This window comes from Tachysurus vachellii, chromosome 20, assembly GCF_030014155.1.
Source record: "Tachysurus vachellii isolate PV-2020 chromosome 20, HZAU_Pvac_v1, whole genome shotgun sequence".
In the NCBI taxonomy this organism is placed as follows: Eukaryota; Metazoa; Chordata; class Actinopteri; order Siluriformes; family Bagridae; genus Tachysurus; species Tachysurus vachellii.
Genome location: NC_083479.1, coordinates 21,703,478 through 21,714,031, shown reverse-complemented (window position 1 = coordinate 21,714,031; position 10,554 = coordinate 21,703,478). Strand labels below are relative to the sequence as shown.

General features: G+C 43.1%; 1 protein-coding gene across 1 annotated transcript in view; it reads left to right on the top strand.

Moving 5' to 3' along the window:
* Window positions 1–3,002: 3,002 nt before the first annotated feature.
* The window catches only part of nln (neurolysin (metallopeptidase M3 family)), a 13,583-nt gene continuing 6,031 nt past the window's right edge, over window positions 3,003–10,554 (top strand). Inside the window, exons 1-6 of the mRNA XM_060896510.1 lie at window positions 3,003–3,085; window positions 4,948–5,204; window positions 5,319–5,467; window positions 9,125–9,229; window positions 9,357–9,459; window positions 10,021–10,181. Coding sequence (XP_060752493.1) covers window positions 3,045–3,085; window positions 4,948–5,204; window positions 5,319–5,467; window positions 9,125–9,229; window positions 9,357–9,459; window positions 10,021–10,181 — 816 coding nt within the window. The 5' untranslated portion in view covers window positions 3,003–3,044. The remainder of the gene's footprint in view (window positions 3,086–4,947; window positions 5,205–5,318; window positions 5,468–9,124; window positions 9,230–9,356; window positions 9,460–10,020; window positions 10,182–10,554) is intronic.

Below are 10,554 nucleotides of genomic sequence, written 5' to 3'. Positions count from 1 at the left end.
GCAGCTCTGACTGTAGAGCAGCTTTATATATATTCAGACATACTAAAGAGGAGATGTGAACTCCATGTGATCTTTTACACCAACACAACATTTATCAGACTGTATATTTATAATCACACCCCCAGTGTCACCCAGATGAGGATGAGGTTCCCCTTTGAGTCTGGTTCCTCTCAAGGTTCCTTCCTTTACCATCTAAGGGACTTTTTCCTCCCCACAGTCACCTGAGTCACCTCAGACTTGCTCATTGGAGATAAACACATACACATTTAACTTTTGTATTATATTAATCTTTATATTATTCTTTATAATAACCTTTTGTTCTATGTTTATGTTCTGTAAAGCTGCTCTGAGAAGATGTCACTTGGTAAAAGCTCCATACAAATAAACCTGAATTTGAATTAATGACTCCCTCCGATACCTTATGGTTTCCATAGTAACAGTGTGTTCACAGGGACGTGTACAGAACAAACTCCACGTGAACTGGTTAATGAAAGTGTGTAATTGTTGATCTGTGAGGAGAAATGCGTTTCTGTAGCATGTGTGTAAGGAGTCTCCATGTCGAGTGAGATAAAGGTGTGACATTTTTATTTAAATGTATTAACTTAAAGAGAGAGAGAGAGAGAGAGAGAGAGAGAGCTGATGGAAGGGTGTTTTGTACATGAGAGCAGGAGCTGTTACATTAAAAGTAACTATAAATGTATATAAAAATGTTTGATCTGCCCTCCTTTAATTAATAATTACTTGTAATTGTTGATGAAATGCAGAGGTGTAAAAGGAATAAGACATTATGGGATGCGTTCAGTACACACTACTGACTCTTACTCCACATTTAATATGATTTTATTGTCAAAGAAGCATTAAAGGTGAACGTCTCTACACCGTTACGTTTATTACTGTGTGGCCTGATGGTTAGAGAGTCTGACTCCTGACCCTAAGGTTGTGGGTTCGAGTCTCGGGCCGGAAATACCACGACTGAGGTGCCCCTGAGCAAGGCACCGAAGCCCCCCCAACTGCTCCCCGGGCGCCGCAGCATAAATGGCTGCCCACTGCTCCAGGTGTGTGTTCACGGTGTGTGTGTGTGTTCACTGCTGTGTGTGTGTACTTTGGATGGGTTAAATGCATAGAACGAATTCTGAGTCAGGGTCACCGTACTTAGCCGTATGTCACGTCACGTTAAACTAGAAATGTCCTGCCATGTCACCCTGCTGGCTTTAATGTCAATAACTGTTAATAACTGTTAGCAAACTTAAGCCTCAGTACATCAAACTTAATCATTCTGTGATTTATTCAAACCAAACAAATGAGATATTTACACCACAGCATGTTTTATTCATTTTTTTATAATCATTACTTCATTAATTTAACTATCTATCTTAACACACACATGCTATAGCTAAAGGTTCTCATGTAAGACATCATCATCTAGGTCCACAGGGTTGCAAGTCAGTGATTTCTGTGCTGGTCCTAACCCCAGCTAAATAGAGGGGGTTGCGATAGGAAAGACTGCATAGTAATGCGTAGTACTGGAGGGGAGGGGGGGGTACAAACTGTTTTATTATGGTGTGGATAGGAAGAGAAATGGGGTAGGAGTGATGCTGAAGGATGAGTGTGTGAGGAATGTGTTAGAGCTTAAAGAGCATCAGACAGGGTCATCAGTTTGTAGTTAGAAATTGAAGGGGGGATGTTGAATGTGGTCAGTGGTTATGATCCACAAGTAGGCTGTGAGTTAGAAGAGAAGGTGAGGTTCTGGAGTGAGCTAGATGAGGTGATGGAGATTATTCCAGATGGCAGAGAGTAGTGATTGGAGCAGACTTCAATGGGCAAATGGGTGAGGGGAACAGAGATGATAAGGAGGTGATGGACAGATTTGGTGTTAAGGAAAGGAACCTAGAAGGACAGATGGTGGTGGACTTTGCTAAGCAGATGGATGCTAATCGGATGGAAATGGCTGTAGTTAACACTTATTTCCAGAAGAGAGAGGAACATAGAGTTACATATAAGAGTTTACATAACGTAAAAAGACATGGAGAGAGGCTACATAAAAAGACATGGAACATAGAAAGGACTGACGAAAGTAGAGAGGACTACAAGGAATTACAGCACAGAGTGAAGAGGACATACCTGTGGAGGTGTGGAAGTGTCTAGGAGAGACAGCAGTGGAGTTTCCATCTAGATTGTTCAAAAGGGTTTTAGAGAGTGAGAAGATGCCTGAGGAATGGAGAAGTGTTCTAGTGCTGATCTTTAATAACATGGGTGATGTGCAGAGTTGGAGTAGAAACTACAAAAGAAGTGAAGAGGTGAGTACAGGTGGGTTGGAGTGGGTGGAGAAAAGTGTCAGGAAAAGACATGAGGCAGAGATGGAGGTAGCAGAGATGAGGAGGTTGAGGTTCTCTTTAGGAGTGACGAGGATGGACAGGATTAGGAACGAGCACATCAGAGGGACAGCTCAGGTTGGCTGTTTTGGGGACAAGGACAGAGAGACTAGATTGAGATGGTTTGGACATGTACAGAGGAGGGTAGAAGGATGTTGAAGAGGAAGGACAAAGAGGAGATATATGGATGTGTTAAATGAGGACATGAAGGTAACTGCTGTGACAGAATCTATTTTACAGCAGGAACTACTGCATTATTTAAAATGTGTTATTGTACGAAAGGATTCCTCACTCCTCTGATATTTACCACTTTACATTACATTAACATTTCTCTATGTAGTAAAACCCAATGTTTGGTTTGCAGTAATGTTAAGTGTATAAGAAGTGTAAATTCAGTTAGACTGATTGTGTACAGTGTGAAGTGTCTGTATAAAAGGATTAAAGCTGTCAGTGACCTCAGTTAACTACAGTATTACTCAGGGTCCTAACAGCTGAATGTGTAGTTATAACTGTACTCAGGTCACAATATCACATGACATCAACACAATCAGCGTTCTACTGGGAAATGGCCGAAAGACGAGTTAGTGCACTTTGTAGGGAGGAAGTGTTGATTTGAGACGCGCCCATTCTGTTCATCTGGACTGTTAATAAACACAAGGCTGCTAGAAAAAGATGATGTTCCTCAGAATGTGTGTGAGCAGAACCGGGACCAGGTACGGGTTCGGGTACGGGTACGGGTACGGGTACAGGTACAGGTACGGGTACAGGTACAGGTACAGGTACAGGTACGGGTACGGGTACTGTTGGGACTGTTAGACAAACAGACGGTTCACACGGACTAAAGGCACTAAAATTGAACCCAACCATAAAGAGAAGCTCAGGTTCACTTCAGCTTCTGAACTTTACTCCTTTATCTTCTCATATCAGCTTTTACACAGATAACATTCTTCACATTAACACCTTTAACTGCTCATTTTTATTGGACTGTTTAGCAGATTTGGATTCGATAAGATTAACAATCTGTATACTGAATAAAGCTGGATTTAATTTATTATTAGTGTTTATTTAACACCGAGATGTTACAGTGACAGTGTTTTATAATAATCTTCATTATTAGTGTTATTATTGTCTGATTTATAGACCAATATAAAACATAACATTTTAATCATTTACTTCCATTTTATTATTATTATTGTTGTTGTTGTTGTTGTTGTTGTTGTTGTTGTTGATGTTGTTTGATGTTATTATTGCTACTACTAAGTTAGTAGTATTATTTTTCTGTTAATATAATTTACACACGTTTTCTAACATGATTATATTTTACTTTAATTTATGTGCTTTTTACAGAATAAATTCCAGCTTTTATTTTTTTTCTTATTGAGATCCTCCATAACATGATTTTACAGAATAAAAGTCTCAGTGATTAATGTTTCTGTAAAACACACTGGACTGAATGAGTGTGAGCGACGGCCGAAGTCACAGCTCACAGGTCTCCACCATTCACTACTAGAAATGTTGAACCTGACACTTAACACTTCTGTAGTTATTCCATTGAGTGAACCTTTAAAAGTTCTCTGTAGACCCTACTGTGTTTCATTATTAGAAACATTTCCATTTAGAAAATAAATGCTGTTAAAGGGTTTTCTTGTTCTAATTGTGTAACAGAAATGTATTGCAGGGCTCCCAGGTTTTGAAGACAGGCAAGAGAGACATATTTTAAATATCCCCCCCCCCCCCCCAAAAAAAAATTAAATTATGACATAAAACATTCCAAAACTGAATATTTGAATTAAACAAAACATATTAAATTATACAGTGTAGTGCTGTTGGTTAGAAGCTTTATTTTTCTGAGATTTAATTTATGATAAATTCATTATTTTATAAAATGTCATAAAGCCGGGGCCCCTGGCACCATCTCAGGGCCCCAGTTTGAGAACCACTGGCCCTAGACTACATGTTCTGAGCAGGTGTTGTCAGTAAACAGGCTGTAAAACTGTTGGCTAAGTTACAGACACTCATGAAAAACTGATGCTGATGATCTGGGAAACGTCTCTAACAGCAGTCACAATGTCATTGTTTGTGTCAAACAAGTTGTGAATTAGTTGTAACATTACAACAGGAGATCATGACTTACTCTGTGCTCAAAGTGATGCTCGCAGCTCCAGAGCTTTTCTCTGTGGGTGAACGATGATGATGATGATGAACAATTCCAGGATCTGCTTTTTTTTCATTGGTTGTTGTGTTAAATCTTACCCAGATACAATAGTGCTGTTTTCTGATTGGCTGTTGTGTAGCCTCTTGTTTTGATTGGCTGATAAGTGTGAGGCTCGACTAAGAGCTCCAGGGGAGACGCGCTTGGTTCCTGCCCGGTTCCATAGAGACAGCGGTGCGGACTGATACGTTTTGGGTGCTGCGGCTTATTAAATATATGATAAATACTGTAGTCAGTTTTTCTGCGTGACAAATACGATGTGTGGAGGGAGAGCGTGAGAAAAGACCAACATGAGGGACTGTGACTCTCAACGCGTGATACTTGAGAGCCCTGGTATTGTAAAGTGATTTTTCTGTTTTTCAGGGTGTTTGGTATCCACTCAAGGCTCAGAATGACTCTGATAAACGCTCTGGATATTTCAGCTAAAAGCTGTTCAAGTTTCTGTGAGAACCGGAGCGAGCTGAGGTGGGACCTGAGCCCCGAGCAGATTCGGCAGCGGACAGAGAAGCTGATACGGAGGATATCACATGCGTACGACTCGGTGGCTGCAGTGGACGTGGAGAAGGTGTGTTATGAGAACACGCTGCAGGTTCTAGCAGAGGCCAAGCTGGATTACGCTGGTGAGTGTGTAATCTGAACACACACACACACACACACACACACACACACACACTGCTTACAGCTAATCATTTTTTTCCTCTTTATTGCCTCATGACACTGTGATTTTCACTCAGCATCCCGGCACATGCTGGATTTCCCTCAGTACGTCTCCCCATGTAAAGAAGTGCGATCTGCGAGCACTGAGGCAGACAAATGCCTGTCTGAGTTTGACGTGGAGATGAATATGAGATCAGACGTGTTCCAAAGACTCCTATCACTACAGGTGAGAAAGCAGCATAAAATATTACAGACACAAGGACATCTAAAGGAAGTCTGTTTCAGCCAGACACTAATAAATTCACAGCTGAACATCTCTGTGAGATGATCCTTTGATGTTCAGCGGAGAGTGGTCTCAACCAGAGAAGTCAACAAAGATCTCTTTGGTTTTATCAACATTCAGAGACAGGTTGTTGGCTCTACACCAGGTAGTTAGATGTTGCACCGCCTCTCTGTATGCTGACTCATCGTTCTTGCTGATGGGACCCACCACGTCGTGTCATCGGCGAACTTGATGATATGGTTCGATCTGTGCGTTGCTGCACAGTCGTGAGTCAGCAAGGTAAACAGAAGTGGACTGAGCACGCAGCCCTGAGGGGCTCCAGTACTCAGTGTTCTGGTGCTGGAGATGCTGTTCTGATCCAGACTGACTCAGCTTCTCAATCAGCTGCTGAGGGATGATTGTGTTGAACTAAAGTCTATGAACAGCATTTGTACATCCGTGTCTTTATTGTCCGGGTGGGTGAGGGCTAAATGGTAATGGCATTGTCCGTGGAGCGTTTTGGACGATACGCGAACTGTAGGGGGTCCAGTGAGGGTGGTAATTGGGTCTTGATGTGCCTCGTGAGGAGCTTCTCGAAGCACTTCATTACAATAGGTGTGAGTGCAACAGGACGATAGTCATTGAGGCAGGATACTGTAGACTTCTTTGGGATGGGAACGATGGTGGTTGTCTTGAGGCACGTAGGAACAACGGCTCTGCTCAAGGAAATGTTGAAGATGTCCGTAAAGACATCCGCTAGCTGTTCTGTGCATTCCCTGACCACTCTGCCAGGAATGTTGTCTGGTCCAGCAGCCGTCCGTGGATTAACTCTGCATAGAGTTCTCCTCACGTCGGCAGTGGATAGACAGAGTACCTGATTGTTGGGGGGAGGGATGGTCTTCCTTGCCGCTACGTTTTTTGCACTTCAAGCCGAGCGTAGAGGTCATTCAGCGCATTTGGGAGGGAGGCGTCGCTATCACAGACAGGTGAAGCTGTCTTGTAGTCCGTGATCACCTGTATGCCCTGCCACATGCCCTGCCACTGATGGTCTTGGAGGCGGTCACGTCATCAATGCACTTGCCGATGTAGCTGGTCACTGATGCCGTGTACTCCTCCAAGTTAATGGCGTCGTTGGTTGCAGTCTCCCTGAAGTTGTTCCAGTCAGTGCACTCAAAGAAGTCCTGAACAGCAGAGGTGGCTCCTGCTGGCCAGGTTTTCACCTGCTTCAGACCTGGTTTATCCTTCGTTATCACATTTCTCAACTGTAGCAGCAGAAGAGATTTTACAACTCATCCAGTCCTGCAATCCTACCACCTGCCCATTGGATCCACTCCCTTCCACTATGCTCCAGACCATCTCACAAGACCTTCTGCCCTTCATTACCACTATAATCAATAGATCCATAACAGCTGGTCAGGTAGCAACTACTTTCAAGAGAGCAAGGGTTATTCCCATCCTAAAGAAACCTGCTCTGGATCCATCAGACATCAGTAACTACAGACCGGTGTCACTTCTCTCGTTTCTTTCAAATATTCTTGAATGCATTGTCTATAATCAACTGTCTGTCTATCTCTCACAGAACAACCTCCAAGATCCCAACAGTCTGGCTTTAAAGCAGCTCATTCCACAGAGACAGCCCTTTTGGATGTCTCTGAGAAACTACATGCTGCTACATCAGCCAAACTGTCATCCGTCCTTATCCTCCTTGACCTTTCAGCAGCGTTTGATACGGTCAACCACAAGATTCTCTTATCCACCCTCAGGAGTCTTGGGATTTGTAGATCAGCTTGGGAATGGTTCACTTCCTACCTGGAAGGACGCTCATATCAGGTAACATGGAAGGGAGTGACATCTGCTCCACACAGACTCTCCACTGGTGTCCCACAGGGCTCAGTACTTGGTCCTCTTCTTTTCTCCCTGTATACTCACTCTCTTAGTGAAGATATTTCTTCACACAGGTTCTCTTACCACTTCTAGCAGAAATATCATCATGGATGACTGCTCATCAGTTAAAGCTCAATCCTAACAAAACTGAACTACTGATCATCAGGTGATTCATCCCCAGGTCATGATCTTGCTATATACTTGCACAACGATCTGATCTCCCCTTCAGCCACAGCTCACAACCTTGGGGTAACCATGGACACTCTGTCCTTTTCCTCTCATGTTGCTAATGTGACTCGCTCATGTCGGTTTCTTCTCTACAACATTAGAAGGATTCGGCCATTTTTGTCCACACAGGCTGCTCAGGTACTTGTTCAGTCTCTTGTCATCTCTAGACTTGATTACTGTAACACACTACTGGCAGGTCTACATATGAACGCAATCCGTCCTCTGCAAATGATCCAAAATGCAGCTGCACGGCTTGTGTTCAACCTGCCAAAGTTCTCCACACCACCTCACTGCTGCGATCCCTCCACTGGCTTCCGGTAGCTGAACACATCAGATTCAAAACACTGATGCTGGCCTACAAAGCCAAAAATGGACCATCTCCCTCTTACCTCAAAGCCCTCATCACTCCTCACACTGCACCTCACACCCTCAGATCTACAGCACTGTTCCACTGGTCCCACCATCTCTCAGGGTAAGAGGTAAGTTTACTACAAGACTCTTCTCTGTTCTGGCACCAAGATGGTGGAATGAACTTCCCCTAGAGGTCCGGACAGCTGAGTCACTGGCTATTTTCATGCGGCGGTTGAAGACCTACTTATTCAGGAAACACTTCAACTAGCACTTCTTTCCTTATCTTTTGCATTAAAAAAAAGACACTTTTTCATTGTAACTTTGAACAAATGTTTTAAACTCATGGTATCTTAAGTATGTAACTTAGTGATCCAGCATTAATGTATTCAATGTTAGAGATTTAAGCACTTCTGTACATCGCTCTGGATAAGGGCGTCTGCCAAATGCTGTAAATGTTTAGAGTCTGACGAGTGGTCTGTATGCTGGAATTAGCATAACAGAGATGTGGTCTGAGTAGCCGAGGTGAGGGCTGTGCTCCGCACTACCCCGAACCTTACCGCACAGAGCTGCATTGCTGTCGGCTCTAAACGAGGTGAGCCCATCTAGCTGAATTGCGGTGTCCGGACCTCTGTCGCTGAGCCACGTCTCCATGAAAACAAAGACACAGCAGTTTCTAAACTCTTGCAGTGTAGAGCGTTCGAGTCGGATGTAGTCCAGTTTGTTGTCCAGGGAGCAAACATTAGAAAGTAGAATGGACGGGAGAGCCGGCCGGCTAGGATTTGTTTTTAGCCTAGCATTAACATCTGCACGCTTATCATGCTTCCGCTTCCTCGAGCACCGCTTTCGGCACCCCCTCTCCTGGTCCCCAGTATCAGGCGACGCTGAGGACTGGAGGCCTGGTCTCCGCAGCAAGCCGAGGTCACGAAGCCTGTTGATTTCTGTATTGTATTAACTTCTGGCGGTTGTATACATGAACACTGCTGTCGATGGTGTCCATGTACTAGCAATAGTCAGGCTAAAAAACGTAAATAGCACCATATTGTTTCCAGAGTGGCCGCTGCGTTCTACTGCCGCGCTGCCATCTTGTGGCTTCTTATATGTGCGTGTGCATGCAGGTGTGCCCATGTATGTGTATTTATTGCCCCTGTATATTGGCAGGAAAGGCGGTGTAATGATTTATTCCCAGAGTCAAGGAGGTTTCTGGAGCGTCTGATTAAACTGGGTAGAAGAAATGGACTGCATCTGTCTGCTAATGTGCAAGAGGTGAGATTACATTTACCTGTATATCTATAGAACAGTTCTATTTGTATCATGAGTTTGTTGCAGTAAACTGGTGTGTGTGTGTGTCTGTGTGTGTGTGTGATGTTTTTATTTGTCTTTTGTCACTCAGGAGATCAAAAAACTTTCTAAAAGAATAAGTGAACTTTCAATAGATTTCAACCGGAATGTTAATGAAGACCACACAGTGCTGATGTTCTCCTCAGAGGAGCTGAGTAAGTAAATCCACAAGCAGCAGCATCCTGGTCTCACATTTGTCCTAAAAATACAACCGTGTTTTCCACAGTTAATAAAAAGGAAAATTAAATAACACGTGTAGAACACATGGGTTCAGTCAGTGCCCTGTTCTTTATACGTCATCTCACAAATGCCGTAATCATTCAGACTAACTCAGCTCTTTGAGAACAGGATTATTTCAGCTCCTGTTTAGCTGAAGAGAGCAGATGAGTATCTAAAATCTGATCAGTAGTTAGTCAGTGATTCATCAGACTGGTGTTCCAGAAGGTTGGACAGGTTCATTTTCACAGTTTAATGTGTTATTGTACATAACCTTATTCTTGTATATCTGCCCAAACAACTGTTCTGAGTCTTGGGATCCATAAACTTGTCTTCTTTGGGCCCATTTTTCTTGTCTAAAGAAACTGTACATGTAATTACATTTTAATAACTTGAGTCTCTGTGTTTGATCGGTCGGTCCATATAAAAACATTTAAATGATTTATAGAGTAAAGGTATAAAGGTGAAGCTGTGCTCGGCCGTGTTCTCTCCCCCTGTAGGTGGTCTGGCAGAGAGTTATTTGAACAGCTTGGAGAGGACGGAGGACGGGCAGTACAGAGTGACACTGATGTACCCACACTATTTCCCTCTAATGAAGAGGTGTCATGTTCCAGAGACCAGGAGGAAGATGGAGGCAGCTTTTCACAGCAGGTGTAAAGAGGTGAGAGTAGTTACAGCACAATGTGTTCACTCCCAGCACACTGTCTCTGCTGGATTACTGTATGTCCCTCCAGTATAATGGCTACAATAACCTCATTTAATACATTCGATCTGTTACACTAACCTGATCTGTACACTAATCTGATCTGTACACTAATCTGATCTGTTACACTAATCTGATCTGTTACACTAATCTGATCTGTACACTAACCTGATCTGTTACACTAATCTGATCTGTACACTAACCTGATCTGTTACACTAATCTGATCTGTTACACTAACCTGATCTGTTACACTAATCTGATCAGTTACACTAATCTGATCTGTTACACTAACCTGATCTGTTACACTAATCTGATCAGTTACACTAATCT